The following is an 18,381-nucleotide window of genomic DNA, read 5'->3' as shown; positions in this document are numbered from 1 at the left end:
CGGCCTCCCCGCATTGGCTCGGCAGCCCTTGCCATCCTGGTGCCCTCGGGAGCCCTGGGGCTTCCCCTAGACAGGGTGGCCTTTCTCATGGGCCACCCTCCCAGCTCTTTCCCATTGCTTTGGGCCAGTTTTGTGCATTGGTAGAACGTAGGTCTTGTGCCAGGTTACTCCTAATTCAGCGAGACGGTCAGCTGGTGCTAAGAAAGAAATACTTAGACTCTTTTACTTAGAGAAAAGATATCTTTTACTGGAAGTCAAGTGGTAGCAACAAAAGAATTCTGAATCTGAGAAAATAGGCGCGCAAATCACATGTACAAAGTGATGGCAACGTTCCCACCTCCGATAGTTCAAATGGTTCTTCCAATTAAAAGTTGCGGATGTCATCATGCGGACATCTTCAGGTGGTGATGTCCGTTGACCTTGGCATACTTTGATAAAGGTTTGCAGCTGCGCAGAGAAGAGAAAGCTAAGCAAGAAATAGAAACCTAAGCAAGAATGTGCTCTCCCCCTCTCAGTTTATACAGTAGTAGTTGGCAAACACCTCCAGCTCACTTCCCATACTTTCCCCCGTTACTTATGACAGCCGAAAGACGCAAAGCAAAGGAAGAAAATCTTGAAGGCTGACAGAGAGATAGGTGGGCTTGATTCAGCCCAGTGCCCTTCTTCTCGGGAGGAAGAGCCTCTCCGGGGTCTTTCCCCAGTTTTCCCCCAGATCCCAGAGGTTGGTCAACTCTTGCCATCTTGGGTGAAGATGTGTCTCCCTGGGACCTTCGCTTCTGGCCCGATCCCTCCCTGAGTTGGCATCCCCTGGAAGTCAATTCTTGCAAAGTGGAAATATTCTGATTCGGGTGCCTTGTTTCAGGGCTGGACCCTTCTTCCCAAGACGCTTTGGAACCTTCTGGGTGGAAGGTGCGAGAGATTGCCGGGGGCCGGGGGGAGGACGGTGGGCTGAGAAAGGAAGGGGTTGCGGATGCAAAGCGAATCCTTCGGCAGCCGGACCCAAAAGTGGCGGCAGCGGCAGCCCAGCCCAGATGTGGAGAAACCTTTCCGATCCCTCCGCTGTTAACTTACAGCCGGCAGTTCCTCTTGCAGCGTCCGGATGCAGTATTGATCCTGGACTCGCCGTAGAAACTCCTTCCTGAGGCCGGCCTTGTTTTTGTTCCCATGATCTCGGCCCAATCGGTGGTGCTTGCTGGGACCCTGGAGCAACCTGGGAATTCTCCCCGGAGCAGCAGGGCTGGGAGGGAAAGGGGGTTGACTGAGATTTTGGGGGGATTCCCAGCTCCCTTTTCTAAACCGTGTGGGTCTCTAAAGGCGTAGACTGGATTTCCAATCCGAGTGCAGAAATAGGCGAGAACTTAGCCCGGAGCTTTTCCCATCCCCGGAGGGATGTCTGGGTGGTATCCAGAGAGCTTTCTCTTCCAACTCCTGGGCCAGAATGAGGCCTGGCGTCGTTCCTTCCTCTCCTCCGGCACCATTGGGAGACGTGCTTTGTCCGAAGCTTTGAAAGGCACCTTCCGTTCTCTGGCAGCCCCTGCACATCCCGATTCCCGGGCTAAAGCCACGGCCAGGGATGTGGCCAGAATATCAATGTGCAAATCTGCGAAAGCTTCGCAGGAGCACCACAAATCCCCTGGTGTTTTTTCAGGGTTTTTGCATGAGCCTGAAGCATCTGCTTTAAAAACCACCCTCAACTGAATGCGTTTCTTTAAAGCCGCCGCGCCTTTTCCCAGGCTTTGCACAGAAGGCTGAGAACGGAGGGGGCTGCTTTAATGAGCGGCAGGGAGGCGTCCTGCTTGTGCGAGGCCCAGAGGATTTCTTCTCAATCAGTTGTGCCTGGAAGAGGACCATGACCCCCTCCGGCCTCCGAACGGGGGCAGGGCTGGTGCTGCTGACCACTTCCTGGCCTAGGAAAAATGCCACAAAGGGGGCTGAGACAGTTGCTCCCCCCCGAGCTCTCCCTTGGGATTGTTTCAGGAAGGAGCCGGGTGAAGGAAAGGCAGCACCGGCAGTGCAGCTTTGGGGGTCCACCAGGGCTGGGCTGTCTTGGTGGGGGGGTGGGGAGGCTGGCGAGGCCCTTTTTCTCTTGCAGAGGCCCAGCCTTGCGGGGCTGGCAGAGGAGCCTTGAATTCATAAGGGGGAGCGGCCATGGCTGTTATCTCTCTGCGCTGCACTGCTGCAAGGGAGCCTTATCTCTTGCTCCAGGGTCCCCTGGGGGAAACTGGCTGGCAGAGGGAATAAACGAGATTTCCGAGGAGGCTGGCCCAGCCCCCCCGCCCCCCCAAATAAAAGCTTTCAGAGGCAATCTTGCCCTGCCTTCCCCCAAATGCCGCCTCCAATCCCGGCTGGGCCTTCGGAAGGAATCAATAAACCTTTGGATCCCAAGATAATCCAGCTAGAAATGTCCTCCTCCTTCAGTGAGCCTCCTGGGGGAGGAGCAGAGCAGAGCTGGGCAGGGGAGGGGCAGGTTTCTGACATTGCTGGGGGTGGGTTTGTGTGCTGACGTTGGAAAGAATCCATCTGCAAGTCCCATTGCGCCGACTGCCTCCATTTGAAAGTCTTAATTGAAGATCCGTAGTGGCGGCACGTACACACACCCAAGTACAATAAAACAATGCAAATTATATTTAGCAATGCCAGGAAAGAAGTACCAGTTTTTAAAAGGTAGCCTCGATGTTCATCGATCCCCTGAAAAACCGTAGGAATAAGAAGGAAAATCTCCTGGTGCCTACAGGAGATGCCAAGCGGATGCCAAGCGAGTTTCTTTGGGAAGGGCCCGGCCCGGCCAGGGTGGGAGCTGCTCTTGAGGAGATCCCGCCTGGTTAGCGCTCCCCCTCCCCCGCCCTGATATGACCAGGAGGAGGAGGAGGAAGTCATAACCAAGGTACTCGATGGGATATTTGTGGTTTGCTAGCCCAGCATATTGTCAGCTGCTCCTACCCAACACAGTAACACACCAGCTTTTGTGATGCAAACGTGGATTTCTCCTGGTTACCTCTGCTTACCTTTTCTCTGGACATGGACCACCCAGGCATACCCCAGGGTCAAAGGTGGCAATACCTCCGAACCCTGCTGGCCTTCGCAGGGCACCGTGTCCGTCCCTTGGGCCCTCAGCCCGGATGGCTAATGAGCCGCCTTGATGGGGATGTTGGGGTGAACGAGACTGGCCTCGGGGGTGCTTTGGGGTGGGGTCATGCTTGGCACCTTTCTTTGGTTTTAGGTTGCATTGTGTGAGAAAGGGCAGTCACCATACAAATGGATGAGGTCGGATCAGTGGGTTGCTCAGATCAGGTTGCTTCAGCCAAAGGGAAGTCCAGCCACCCACTCGGGGTCATTTGGGGCCTGGGGCTTCTGCCAGTAAGGAAAGTGGACTGTTCAGGGTGCTGGTTGGTTTTTTTTTTCCAGGTTTTTTTTTCCTGTTTTTAGATCTTTATCAAATCTAGAATGTATTTGCGCTATGAAAACCAATTCATCCTTATACCTTGCTCTTCCAATTCTTGCATGGATTTAAGTTCACCCTTTCCATTCAGTATCTCCCCATATCTAACTGTTGGTTCCTTTTTATATGTTATTGGATATGAAAAAGCTTCAATGGTAGATAACCAAAGTGGAATTTTTAAGTAATGTTGGTTTTTAAGCTTCTCCCAGTTTAATAGCAACGTGTCTTAGGTAAAATGTCTTCTAAAATACCCCTGTGTTTTGGTTCCCTTGTACCAAGGGAAAGCATGCCATCCCAACAGTAAATCATGTCCTTCTAAAGTCAATAATCTACTCTTCCTTCGCGTTATCCATTCCTTTACCCACATCAAGTTTGTCGCCTGATAATATAATTCCCAATTAGGCAGGCCAAATTCTCCTCATATTCTTGCATCTTGCAACAGTTTTATTCTTGCTTTCTTTCCCTGCCAAATATATTTCAACACTATTTTATTTAAATCTTCAAAATACTCTTTTCCTAACCTGATTGGAATTGTCTGGAATAAATATAAAATTTTAGGTAATATATTCATCTTAATTGTTGATGCGGGGAGTGTATGTGCTGGTTTTGATTGGAAGCATGCTGGTGGCACTGGCTGGCCTGTTGCAGTGGGGCTGGATTCCCCCTTGGGGCTCACAGGTTTTGCTTTTCTGCTAACATGTTCCTGACTGGTGTGAAGTTGTATGAGCATGTGCTAAGGTGTGCAGTTGACAGGCCAGTTGCAGCTGTGTGTTACTGCTAATTTAGTTTTGGTGTTAATGAATATGTAGCTTGTTCAGTAGCAACCACCTGAGGAAAAAATTAATTACATTTTGAGACAACCTAATTTGGTATCGTGGCTCACCCTTTCGAAAGACCGTGATCAAAAGAGGCTGCAGTATAAACTTAAGCACGGAGGAGCCTCGGAATAGAGTCAAGGAGGTCAAGATAGTATCTGTTGTAAGCCCAGAATTGCTGTATTTTCTGCTCTGGAGCAGGATGGTTGTTCCAGCAGTCTCTGGATTGCACAAGGAATGTGATGCCCTGGAGGGAAGTGTGTGGGAAGAAGGCTTGTTTGTGGAGCCTACCGCATGCCCAGGGCCTGGCCACGCTCTGAGCACCTAGGGCCAAAGTTACCCTGTACCCAGCAAACAGGTTGGGCCTGTCTTCGGATCCTGGCCAGAGGCAGAGAGAAGAGGCCTGGGTTTCCTGGATTTTCTGCCTTTCCCACCTGTTCGGGAAGGGTTCCTAGCCAAAGTGCAAAAGCTGAACTTCATATGAAATTAAGTACAAATTTACATGTTTACCTGGAACCCCCAGACTCTCAGAGAAAGATAAACGTGAGGAATACTAAAGTTGCACAGCCAAAATCTGCCAGGTTTGCAGGGCAGGAAATATTTTCTGCTCACAGAGAAGCTCGGCTCTGTTTTATCTCTGGGCTGCCAAGCGCCAATTCTGTCAAGTCACCGTTGAGGAAGAGCAGAGCAGCCAGTGAGAAGCACAGAGTGGAGCGGGGTGTGTGAAGTGCCCCCCCCCCGCATACCGCAGTAGCCTCAGCCCAGCCTCCCGCCCCACCTGGGTGTGTTGTTATTCCAGCATTGTGAATTAGACTTCATACATTATAAAGACGGACAATACTTGAGAATGTTGCATGGGAATTTCTCCTGTGCTGGCTCAGGAATTGGGGGAGTTGAAGTCCACAGGCCATAAAGTGCTTGCAGTTGCCCCCCTCCCTGGTCAGAGGGGGAGCGAGGAGGGGAAGGGGCTGCCCTCTGTCTCCAAGTCAGACGTCAAAGCAAGCGCCTTTAAAGACCCCCCCGCCATAGGCCTTACAATCCGGTCTGCGGAAGGCAAGTGAGCAGGGGAGGGGGCTCCAGTGGGAGGGCTCTGGTGACGGCTGGCCAGGATGGCTTCAGAGGCACAACTCTTAACACCCAGGACAGACAGAGGAATCCATATTCAGCCTTGTTTTGCAGTGCGGTAGATCACCATCTCTGATTCAGGCATGCCTTACATTTAAAAAAAATCACCCTCTGCTCTGAAATGTTGCGCTGGCAAAGCCTCCAGGCGGCTTTTAGGGAATGTCTAAACCCTCCTCTAAAATTAGACTTTTGGCACCCCCGTCGGTGCCCGGCCGGTTCCTGGCAGTATCCTTCCTGGCGCTGGGGCTCCGAGGTGAACAGAGGAGGCAACCGAGTATCTTTTAAACTGGTCCCAGATCTAGGATCTGCCAGGTTAGAAACCCAGTGCCTGCCCCGTAAGCCCAGACCCTCCCTCCCTTCCTGAGCGGACCCCCCTTCCCCCCCCTTTCTGGAGCAGATGCCCGCCTGCCCTTGGGAGCCCAGGAAACGCCGGGATGGCTTTCCGGCCGATGCCAGCACGATGGAAAGAAGCCGGCTCAGGAAGCGGCAGCGTGTGAGTTGTGCCTTGTGTGGGTGTGCGTGGTGGGGGGGGGGCGGGGATCAAGCACAGCTTGTTCCCTGGAGGTCTTCCTCCTCTTTCCAGCTTCTGTGCCTTCTCTGGGAGCTTCTGGAGTGCCCCCCCTCCCCCAGCAGCCGCCTTCCTGGTTTCTCTGCTTCTCCTTGTTTTTCCTAGGGAAGGGGTTGCAAAGCGTCGGGGGTTTCATGCTCACGGAGGCCGCAGCTGTCTTGGAGTTTGGGAAGAAGTTTTATTCCGTGCCTCCCCTTCGGCAACTATCCTTGCACCTCCTGCGTTGTGCTCTAATCCATCCTGTTGGGCGCAAAAGCCTGGTGGATCCTGCCTCCACCCATTACGCAAAGCGAGGAGGCCACTGAGGCTCAAGTGGTGCCTTGCGGTACTTGCTCCTGGGTTGCAGCTGATGGGAGACCTGGGGGGGAGGGGCTCCTTGCCTGTTTCCAGGCCTCTCAGCCTCCTCCGGGCTGCTCCCTTGTCCCTGGCGGCGGCTTCAACAAAGGGCCCTCAGAGCAGGACGGTGGGAGGCTCACGTGGCCTTTGCCGGAGGCAGAGGGCGAAGCGCCTCCTTCCTTGCAAAGGCCGGTCCTGCTCTTACGTTGCTGGTTGAACAGAGCAAACAGGCAAATGGGGAGCTACAAGGTCAGGGGAAAATGCCATGAAAATGTACATCTTGTTTCCTGCCAAGAGCAACGGCAGCGGCAGCAGCAGGCGATCCTGTGCTAATGGGCAGAGGTCCTGAAACCTGACGCGGCCAAAGCCGGTGGGCGGATCCCATGGATGGGGACGGATGGGCGTGAGACTTTCCTCTACCCATCCCACCACCGTCCCAGTTGTCACCTGTGGGGATGGCGGTGGAGGTGGCCCTGGTGCCCAGCAGGCATCGCAAAGGGCCTGCGGGACCCCTTAAGGCTTGGAGGGAGAAAGTGGTGCCAACGGGCTGCGTCCCATCCGCCTTTGGGTGCCCCGTGCAGCTGCTGGCAACACCTGGATTGTCATTTTCTGGGGCAGCCACAGATTGCAGAATCACTCCAGGGGTTGATCCCCTATTCCTTTCGGAGGGGGGTGTTGCTTCTCAGAGCCTCTTTCTCCTACAACAAACGATCTCACTGCTGTGACGTTGAGAAAAAAGCAGGCTGGATCCGAGGACGAGCACAACGGGTGGGGTTGGGCCGCCCCAAAGAAAACCCCAGATAACGAAGGACAAGGGGACCTGGGGGCCCACCTGGAGCCTCCCTGGCCGTTTCAGCAGGGACTCTGGGCCGAGGGGGCTTGAGAGGCGTCTAAATAATTCATGCAGGAATCGAGAATCCATCCCTGCAGCCTGCTTGACCACCATTAGCTAAAAATGGAAAAAATTGGCTTCTGTGCTGCCCTGTAATTCTCTGGATCGGGAAGACGTTCTGTGCTCCTGGGCCTGCCAGCTGGAACCAGCTGCTTCTTCTTGCAGGCATTGCCTATTGCCCAACTTGAGGCAGACCACATTTTGCATAGTTGGCAGGGATGGTTTTAGTATTTGGGGTGTGGCTGCTGAGGGGGAAAAGCTCTTCAACTGCTCTCGTTGATATTTATTGTTGTATCAGTCGTTTGAGATGCTTCGCGCTCTAAAACGTAGCACGAAATATACTTTAATTCAGTAAATTTGCAGGAAGCATTAGTCATGGGAAAGAAAGGTGATTTCTTTTCAAAAAAGTACTGGTCAAGGGAAGTGGTGGACATCCATAGAGGCCGCCCTGAAGTGCTGGGCACTGAGTTTGCTCTCGGCATATTACGCCAGCTTACCTGAAGAGGAGATGCAGGCAATTTGGAAGTGAGATGTTCAACCGTCCATTGGGCCAGAAATTATCAATGAAGTTCTTTACTGGAAGGGACCACGGCCCATGACTTGGTGTCTCCGCAATGTGCTTTCCCTCCCGGCCTCTCCCAGGGGAAGCGAAGTCCTCCCACCCAATTTGGCCTCTTCTACCTTGGTACAGGCTGGTTTCTTTGCTCCTGCTGGCTCTCCGTGAGCGAGCAGTCTTTGTAACTTGAGAGAGGGCTACTTCCGCCTTTCTGGGCCCAGCCCAGGACCCAGCTGCTAGTGGCATCAACCACGGTTCCCACCAAACCACCCCTGCCCTGTTTCTTCTGTAGTGGTGGCAACCATTCTCCAACCTTGGAGGGTAAGGACTGTCACAGGAAACAGCAAGAAGGATGAGGATGAACAAAGGGCACTTTTGCTGTTGTAGCACAAGAAACAGCCCCATGATCTGCAGAATGGGTCTGCCGCATTAGGTTGTGGGCAATGGGCTTTTGTCCCCTCTGAGGAGACCGATATGTAGCCTTCTCCAGAATCGGGCCATGGTGTGCTGAGTGCATCAAGGCCAGGCCTTGCGAGGTTATGGAGAACGAGCCACAGGGGCCTTCGGGCACCACTTGCAAGGGAGCCCGGAGGGCAGACGTTTGTAGCAGTGATCTCCCCCCCCCCCATTTTCCCTCCTCTCCGACAGTTTGAGTTGATGATATTGGTGAAAAGCCCTTTTAGGTTCTCCCTGTCAGGTGCAAGAGGGCTGCTGCTGGGCTCGTAGAGTGTCCATTGGATCGATCCCTTCAGCAACTCCCTCTGTGGACATCTGGATCATCTGGCTGGAGAGGGAGGAGGAGGGGGGGGTCTAGGCTGTAAGGTACATCAGAGGCTCTAGTCCAGGGGTGTCAAACTCAAGGCCCGGGGTTGGGGGGGTGGATCTGGCCCACGAGGTATTGAGATCTGTCCCATGGGCCTGCCCTGGAAACAGCAAAGAGCTGGCCTGTGCTGCCCCTGCCAGCAAAAACGGAGCTCGGGAGGGCCATGCGCCCAGGCTCCGTTTTCAGCTGCAACAGCCCCCTGCAGCCTCCAGCAAAAACAGAAGCCAAAAATGGATCATTGAGCTGGTCACGCCCACCTTGGAGGGGGGAGTTAAATGGAAGGGTTGCTCTACTTTTGCACAGGAGCAAGTGATTGTGTCTTGCAATGCATGCCGGTGGTTCGCTCTAAAGAAATACCTTGCAATTCCAGGTAGCCTCTGATAGCCACCACGCGGGGTGGAGAGGCCAGGCTTGGTCACTCTGCTGCCTTACAGTTGGTCCAAGCAGGAAGCTCTGGCTTGCGTCCTGTCCTCCCTTTGACTCGGGCACTCACGCACTAAGTTCCTCGCCTTGACATCCCCGAGTCCTGCCTGTCTTGGTCAGGAACACCGGCTGGCTGCTTGTCCCTGGGCTGGCCACGAAAGAAGGCCGGGAGAGACTCCCGGGGGCTGAGAGAGGCTGCCTAGACGTGTCAGTTCATGGGGTGGGGGTGGGAGACAGCAGCTGGTTTGTCCTTTGCACCCCTGGCCAGGAAAAACAGATTTGGTTCCCGCTGTGTTTGCTTCAGGTTTCCTGTCATGAATTCTGCTTTGTGCTGTTTTAATGATGTTTTTCCAAGAGCAACTGGAGTGTTAATACACGGGCGTATTAAAGCAATTTATATCAGCTGCATCGGTTAGTTTCTGAGCTTGATTAAAAGTGTTAATCTGGTCCTGAATCATGCAGGGTTGGGAAACGGATGGGTGGATGAACGTGTCAGCTGTATTTTTCCAATCAAACTAGTTTCTTCTTGGTTTTGCATTTCAATGACTCTGCAACAAATCTACATGGCAATTAATCTATACTTTTCCTATTACGTTTTTTTTAAGTAATATAATCTGTGTTTGCAGGCAATTACCCTAAGGCCTTTTTGTGGATTTTTCCCTAAAATGCTTTTTATTTATTTTTTAATCCTTTAAAAAAAATAGTAGAGAACTTGTGGGCTAAAATTTGGAAACCAAATCCTGCAACTCAATTTGTATATTTGTTCTGTATATCTGAATGACATAGGCTTCCATCAGAAAGCCAGCAGAATAAAATTGCCTGCTCTTCCCTTTGAAGGGGAGTTTACAGGCTGCTGCACTGAGATAAACCTCCTTCCGCTTTGTTCTGTGGGTTGAGAGGAGGGGCTGACCCCCCAGGATCTATCTTTGGGGGGGCTCTGTATGTGTGTTTGTGTGTATGTGTGTGTGTGTGTAATGAATGTGCCCAGGCCACCTCCTTGGTTTCAGGGTTGTCTTTTTCGGAAGGCGGTTTAGAAAAAGGAAAGGGGGGTTTCTGCTGGAGTCTGCTAGTTCAACCTTAATTTCTTTGTAAACAAACCGAAGCTGAGGTTTTTGCCCTTTTAGTGTGCTCTTTTTGTGCAGTCTTCCTGCCTGGAAAAGTAGGTGTGAGCACTTGAAAGTCTTTTGCAATTTCCTGCCTGAGATTTCATTTCATTTCATTGCTGTGCACAGGCACCCCCCCCAGCCCCCCTCGCCCTGGGCCAGCCTGCCTCTGGGAGGAGCCGCCTCCGTTGCTCGGCAGGCTTTGGCCTGGAGAGTCTTTCCAGCGCTCACTGCACACACACACACACCCCGCTCCCGGGGCGGCTGGGCAGGGCAGAAAAAGCCGTCCCAACAGCAGCAGGAGCGGATAGGGCAGGTGGCATCTACGGCAGGGCCTCCAGGCCTGGTCTGGTGGACGCGGCTTTGCTGGCTGAGGAATTCTGGGAGTTGGTCTACAAATCTTAAAGTTGCCAAATTTGGAGACCCCTGACCTGCCGGATAAAAATTCTCTCTCCTGCTTTTAATCCTCTCCACTGGGCAGCTCACCCTCCCCTCCCCTGCTTCCCGCAGAGCCTCGGCTGCCCTCGCTTTGTGCCCTGCTGGTAGCTTGTGAACACTGTCCAAGTCCTGGTGCCGAGGGGTCCTTTGGGGATGGGCCCCCTCTGCCCTTCAGTGCCGAAGGGGGGAGAGAGGGGGAGGAACAGCTTCAGGGAAAGCTTGAAATGCAAATGGGGTGGTGGACAGATGGGATTGCATTAGATTACAGGTGTCTGGCTGGAAACATGACACGTTCAGACTGCCTGCTCAGCTGAGCCAGCCCATGGAGCCGCCTTCCCCGAAGGAGGAGGAGGTTTTTCCTGACTCCCAAGGAGACCTCAGCTCTTTCAAGGCCAGGCCGACTGCCCTGCCTAAGTGGGGGCCTCTGGGTTAAGGCACAGCCTTTGACCAAGGTTTGTTTTCCCATGAACAGCTGAGACAAAACGGCCCAGCACTGAAGTGCAAGTTTGGCCCTGCATGCACGGAGTTGGAGGCTTTGCAGAAAGAAAACTTTCCGACTAATAATGGTATTATTTGAAAAAAAAAGTGGGGAGATTTCATAGGAGCACTGGGGGTGCGATGCAGCTTCGTGCATCGGGCAGGCGAACAGCTGGGACAACAAGAATACGGGAGGGTCTGCTTATCGTCCGATGGTTTTGAGGATGCTGCATGGGCCGGGCTGAGCAAGGCTGGGGGGAGATACCTACTAGGTCAGGACAAATGGCCCAAGGCCAGCGGTTTGTTACAATAACCAGGCAAAAAGGAAGTTTACCACTCCCTTCTCTCAAAAGCTGAGGATTTGGTCCATTGTTCATGGAGGAGGAGAAAGAGGCACAAGAATCGAACTTTGCTTTGACTATAAATAAGTCCAGTTGCTGGATTTCTGCTTTAATAGTAAACAGTCCCAGAGGTGCCTCTTTGAATCGCTGCCGGCAATCGCTGTCTGCTTCTCTTCTCTTCTCTTCTCTTCTCTTCTCTTCTCTTCTCTTCTCTTCTCTTCTCTTCTCTTCTCTGTCTCTCTCTGTCTCTGTCTCTGTCTCTCTCACACACACACACGCACACAGAGTTGGTCTGTGCTTATATTGTGGGAGTTTAGGTTATTCTGCTGAGCCTACCCCTCCGTCTGAAGCGTGCCACAGGATTTTATCTAAGCCCTTGCTGCTTATAGCGAGTTACCCACCTCAGGGTAGGGTAGATGCTGTTGATTGATGGTTGGCTTCTCAGCCCCGGACGAATCTTACAAAGCTGTCTTGGAAACAGTTAACATGAAGCAGCTCCTGCCAGTAGCACTGATAGCCTTCAACTAGGCAGACTCCAACAGCTAATCTTCAGGGTGACGACAATGAGCAATTCCACAGGAGAAGGTAGTCTTCTCCCTTCCCTGAGGCGGGACTTGGTAGCTGTGCCACAAAAACCAACAAGCCGGATATTCTCGAGGGTATAAAACTATGATTTGTGTCCCAAGGCTTTGCTGCCTGAGCAGATGTAAAGGCTTTTCCTTTCTCTGCTTTACCTGTTGTGTAGCAAACCTTTCCAGCTTCCTCAGAAAGGCCTTGGGACACCTTACCTAGGTTTTATTTCTGACTTGCCACCTGTTCACAGCCTCAGTGTTAGCTTGGTTGCAGTCCAACTCTTTCTTTCTCATTTCATCACAGCCTTCCCTTCGCTCCAGAGACAACAAGCATGCCCAGCCATCTCAGCTTCCCGATAAAGTTGTCCAATTAGTGGTCCATTTTTAAGATCTCTATTTTAGATCTTCTTTAGATCTCCATTTCTTTCAGATTGTCCTCTACAACTCTTTAAGTTTGATGGTGAAACCTAAAGGCTGGGTCTACCCAGAAAGAGTCTCTCCATTGCTACGTCAACTATAGGCAAAAGAGCCGGCATGGACTTTTGATAGTTGGCTGTCTTCTAGCATAATCCTTGTGCCTGATGCCTTCCCATTGGCTTCGCTGCCTGATGACTCACTTTCTCCAGGAAATTTAAGTGGCATCTGGTCACACCTGTTGTGTTGTGCAATTTCTCAAGAAACAAGCTGTTCTTTCGAAGGCTTCCAAAGAACAGCCTGCTGGCTGCCATCATCATGAAAGGACCCACATTCCCTGCCCCGCCCCACCCTGCAATTTTGGGGAAATCCCATGTAGCTTTCTTTCAGATTCCTCCATTCCACACAACCGCTTAAGAAGCCGGGGGCATCCGGCCCCTTTGAGATTAGCCAACTTAAACCCAGACTGCTGGCATTGTAAGCAGTCACATGGCACCTTCTTCCACATCCGGTGGCTTTGCCCCAAAACCAAGAAATATTGGATAAAAAAAAAGAACATGGATAAAAGAAATTACGACCTTTCAGATAGAATTTAAAGGGGATAATAAAAGGAAATTACACAAAAGAGAGAAAATATTTAATTTTGCACATAGTCACTGCAGCAAGACTAGCGCTCGCTCAATGCTGGAATGGAGACCTCATGCCAGAAGAGGGTTTAATAATCCCCAAAAACCTACAATTGCACTGAAATGGATAAGCTTACTCTAAAATTTTAAAAACAGGAAGACTCAAAGTACTATACAGTTTTGGAAAACTGGTACAAGGATAAATGACAGAAATAAGTGAGTAAATAAATAAGGAATGAATAGTACAAGAAGGATAATGTACGAGAATAACCAGGAATATGAAATAGGTATGGGAACAATAACTCATATATATATGAGTTATATATATATATATATATATATATATATATATATATATATATGTATGTAAGCGGTGTGTGTGTGGTATATATATATATGTATATGTATATATATATATTCCATATATGGATATATGATTAATTATAGCATATGCTGTATTATATATATATATATAAATACATACATACACACACATCTATTAACATTTCAAAACATCAAATATATGTCTTAATATTGTATTTTTTAGATTTGATGTTTTGAAATGTTTAATAGAGTGTTTTTTTTCAAAAAAAGAAAAGAAGCCGGATGCTAAATTAATCAATTCCATAGGTTGGAATTTTGCTGGTAGCTACTACGAATGTCTATTGCCACCATTTCCACCCCGGCTTTTCATCGTGGGGCAAGGAAGAGCAAAGAAGTTGGAACACATTTTGGACCGGGAGGGCTGCCCAGCCACCGATCTCAGGAAGCAGCAGAGGCCACCCCTCTGGCAGATGTTTAGACAAGAAAAGATTTTCAGCAGGAATGGACATTCTCCGGTGCTGCATCCACCCACAGGGATGAATGCTGGTATTGCAAGAGCCACTGGAGTTGAGAGGCCGGAGATCCCACAGCCACCATCTAGTCAGGGTCTCCAACCTTGGCAACTTTAAGACCGGAGGACTTCAATGCCCAGAATTCTGGGAGTTGAAGTCCTCCAGGCTTAAAGTTGCCAAGGTTGGAGACCCCTGCTCTAATCAGTCACCAGTTATCAGGGCATTCCCCTCCCCCCACATACTATTTACCTCCCACTCATCCTAGATGGGATTTTCTTGAGCTTAAAATCAATAAGAGATTGCCATATTGGATTGCCCCCCCTCCCACCTGCTGCCAGCTCTGGTGAAAATGCTCCTCCCGGGTTCCAGCTGATGGGAGTTGGGTGCTAAAGGCCCCTGTTGGTTGCGCAGGGTCTTGTGTCAGAGTCGCTCTTGCTGGACTCTGCGCTGGGAAGCAGATTTGCTGAACAGCCCCAGAATCTGCTGCCTGCTGCTCTGACAATATCTTAGCTCTGGCAGTCTGAACTGAACCTGCTGGTGAGAACGCAGCAGGGACAGGAAAAAGCTTGCAGAACAGCTGCTCATGTGAAAGTGGCTTTGGCAGGGGGTGACAGGCTGGGCTTCCTTCCAGAGAACTGCACAACTCGAAGCCGAAGCTTCTCGTCCAAGAAGCCCAAAGCAACCCCTTAAAGGGGCCCTTCAGCTGGTCAGAAACCCTCATTTTGGCTGGATGGAGCAGCTGGCAGAGAGGGATGATGCCCAGGAGCCTGGCCTGGCCGGCTACCAAGGGGGTCCGGTGGGCTGTGTTAAATACCCAAGCGGAGGGATCTCGCTGTGTGCAGGATCGCCTTCTCCAGATAGCCCGACTCTTTGGAAATCATCATCGTCATCATCGTAAAAAGACGGTGCATAGGAAGTCAGCCACAAGGTGTCGAAATGCGGCAGTTTGAAATGCGGGCCAACTTTTTGAATGCTTGGAATCTGAGGTTGAGTAGAATATCTTTCTCATTATTAGTGGTAAACTCACTTATACCTCCCCCCCCCTTAGCTGTGGGGCTGGAAGTCGGGGGTAGAAAATGCTGCTGTTTCTACACAGGGTTTGTTGCTTTGGCATATCTCTCCCTTTCCCTCCCTCCCTCCCTCCCTCTCTCCCTCCCTCCCCCCTCTCTCTCTTTCAGTACTTCTTAAATTGGGAGTGATTCTCCCCCAGGGGGTAATTTGGACACACTCTGTGGCTGTTGGATCAATTGGTCATTGCTGTTTCGGAGCCCCTGGTCCAGGCTGGGCTGCCACTGTTCAGATGCTGTTTGAGACGAAAAGGGCGTCATTTGGCCAAATAATTCACAAACCATATCGCTTCATGTTGACTAAAGTTTGATCTTAATGAAATGAGAGCATGGATCTCGGGTTTCTCTGTGCTCCCGCACCAGCGGCAGAGTTGGTAGCTGGCGATGTTTGGCGTTTCGTCCTGTCAGCCACAACCAGAATCACCCAGGATTGCAAGTGTCCTGAATCCCCAAAGGGGCAGGCAGAGCCTCCCGGTCTGTAGGGAAGAGAGAGACTCAGCTCTAGGGAGGAGCAGCAGGATTTGGGAATAGCCAACAGAGGTGGTGACATTACTCAGGAGCCTTGGTGACATTACTCAGGAGCCTTGAGCGCTGTGAGGAGGGCTGCGGGCTTAACTGCGTTTCAAGGGGTTCTCCTTGTTCTAGAACACAAGTGAGGAAAGCTTTGGTCAATGTCTTGGTTGTGGTCATTCAGGAATGGTGTCTGTTGAAGATAGTCATGTTCTGGTCCATGTTCCGGCAGAGGGTTGGACTAGAAAACCCCCAAGGTCCCTTCAAACTCTATCGTTCTATATTCTGTCTCTGTATTATTCTCTCTCGATTTAGTTCAATTCACTTCGGCCTGCAAAGATCCCATGGAAACTTCAGCTGGTGCTCATGTCTCAGTGGACCAGTCAACACAACAGAACTGCTGTCGGAGCTGTGTTGGCTTTGAGTTGGTTTATAAGTGCCATTCAAGGCAGTTAAAGTCCTACCTAGGATGAGACCCTGAACGCCTGCTGCAGGTAGCATCTGCGTGGCCAGGGCACATGGAAGATATCTCCTGAAGGTTCCCCTTGCTAGGACGCTTGGCAGGTAGGGTTCAGAAATGAGCGTTCGCTGTGAGTGCCTCCCCTCACCTCCAGAGTCCCTGGATTGTTTCAAAAGGCCATTTGGGACTAACCACAAGCAATGTGAGATGTTGATGCCGTTGGATTTTGGTATATGCAGTTATTCCTTGTGTTTAGGATACATTTGTGCACTCCACACAAACTGTGTATGAGTTACTAATATATATTAGACAATCGGTGCGCTACTGTCCTTGTTTTAGAGATGTATCCTTACCTAAACTAATAAACAGTGACCAAGGCAGGCACAAAAGCAGTGGGAACAGGAGGATGTTCTAACTTCCTGCTGGCTTCTCCATTGACTTTCCTTGTGGACAGCTGGCAAGGGATGTTAGGCCATGGCGGCGCTCTGGCTGCCAGTCTGCCAATAAACTTGGTCTGAAGACTCTTGAAATTTCAATTCCACGGGCCTCCTGGGTCCCAGATTTTGGATGCATTCTTTAAGTTAGCTCATTTGAGGTACTTCGATTCAAAATTGTTGTCCTATGATGCACCATTTTGCTCCTTTGAAGGTTACAGATAAATAGAGCTTTAGTATTATTTCTGTTTTGTATTTGCTGGTTTGATAGAATATTTGGAAGGAGTTGGTTAACAGAGGTAATGTAGGGATGCAATGGAGTGTGCATTGAAAATACATACCCCCTCCTTCTCATAAAGGACATGCTGGCCCGTTTGGCCGAGAGATGTATTTTCACCAAGCTTCACTTGAGGAGGCATATTACCGAGTCCAGATCAAGGAAGAATTCACAGTAATGCCGTTTGCTCTGCAAGGAGCTCGGGCAATGTTTATGCAATTAATTAACAAGGTCTTACATGAGCATTTATATAAGGAGTACTCGTATATCTTGATGACATCCTGATTTACACCAAAACCATGGGATGAGGCCATGGTCTTCCCACAGTCACATGCCCAGCCTGTTTTTTCCCCACCTCGTCTTGTTCAGATGAGTAATGCTGTGGAGAGGAGTAGCATGGAAGCCTCTCTGGGAAGAGACAAACCAGCCTTCATCTTGCCCTGGAGTTGAAGGGGGTTCAGCAAATAAATTATCAGCTTGCCGTTGTGTTGTGATGGCCTCACTTGTCATTGTGGACATTCTCCTCAGGGCTTTTGCCTCCTTTTCAGTTTTGTGGCAGTCTCTCTGTTCTGATCCCCAGATCTGTCTTTCCATCATGAATGTCTACATGGAAATGTTGTAGATAGCAGTTTGGTGGACACTCCAGGCAGGAGACAAGCCAGCCATCTCCCGTGTGGACCCCACTTGTAGCAGAATCAGCTGGCCTGATGGACCTGGACTCCTTCAGAGTTTTCAGTTCTCTGTTTGGAAAGGAGTCACAAGTCACAAATCACAACTGTGGTTGCAGATTAATCCACAAAATGCAGATTTCCATTTTCCCCACAGATTTGTGCTGGGAGGAGTCCAGTGTGTGTTATTCTAGTAGACTTTGGATTATGACAAAACTAACAAGTATGGCTTTGCGTTCCAGTCATGTCCTGGTGACGAGACTGTTTTTCTGCATGCATTCTGAAATGGAATTGATCTCAATTATGCTTTCATTGGAAAGGTCAAGGCATTTGTCGAGGATGCCAGATTAGCAAGGTCTCCTGGAGGGAAATTGGAACCATCAGGAATCCACGGAGCAGCTCTTGAAGGCCTAGATCAAGCAGAAGAGCCCAAGGATGCTGTTGGTCCCCCCAGTCCAGCTGGTCCCGCTTCTCATTCTGCCTTCCCTTCCTTTTGCAGATCTTTCCTTTGGTGGCCTCCCACCAGGCTACGCCTACGATGTGGAGAGAACGGAAGAGCAGAGGCACCACCATGACATGATGCCCTTCATCGATGACTCCCCCTCCTCTTCACCCCATCTCAGCTCCAAGAGCCGAGGCAGTCGAGATGGCTTCTCGTCGGGGTCCCTGGAGTCTTCAAAATCTGTGAGTTGCTGCTATGTCGCCCTGGGGCAAGCCAGGGAGCTGGACGTTCGGCTTTGGGGGTACAGTTGCAGCTCTGTGGGGCCTGTAGCTGGGGGTGGGCTGCTGGGGGTTTGCAGGGTTTCAGGGGAGCCCCTAGCTAAGATTCTGTTCAGAGAACCCCCAAATCCCTCTCCTGGCTGGCACCCCTCCCCTCCCAGGAGTCCCCATGTGGGCCATTTTGGATGCAGGGAAGTGCAGGGCGGGTGCGAAGTCTCAGAGAGGGACAAAAACGGCTTCCCGGAAGTTCAGGAAGGCTGGAAACAGGCCCGTTTCTGGCTCCCAGAGAGCCTCCGGAGCCTTGGAAGGCCATTTTCACCCTCCCGGAAGCTCAAGGAAAGCCTCGGGAGTCTGGAGAGGGCAACACTGCACCCCCTGCTGTGGTGCAGGAGGCCAGCTAGGCCACGCCCACCATGGCCACACCCATTCAGCAACCGGTCGGGGAACCCGTCGCTCAAGTT

At 50.9% G+C, this 18,381-nt stretch overlaps 1 protein-coding gene across 1 annotated transcript in view; it reads left to right on the top strand.

Annotated features, from left to right (window-relative positions):
* The window catches only part of BCR (BCR activator of RhoGEF and GTPase), a 66,702-nt gene that overhangs the window by 10,374 nt on the left and 37,947 nt on the right, over positions 1-18,381 (top strand). Inside the window, exon 3 of the mRNA XM_087913530.1 lies at positions 17,700-17,884. Coding sequence (XP_087769656.1) covers positions 17,700-17,884 — 185 coding nt within the window. The remainder of the gene's footprint in view (positions 1-17,699; positions 17,885-18,381) is intronic.

Source organism: Pseudonaja textilis, chromosome 15 (genome assembly GCF_049901715.1).
Source record: "Pseudonaja textilis isolate UNSWEBS1 chromosome 15, rPseTex1.2, whole genome shotgun sequence".
Taxonomy (NCBI): domain Eukaryota; kingdom Metazoa; phylum Chordata; class Lepidosauria; order Squamata; family Elapidae; genus Pseudonaja; species Pseudonaja textilis.
This window is presented reverse-complemented; position numbering and strand designations above follow the sequence as displayed.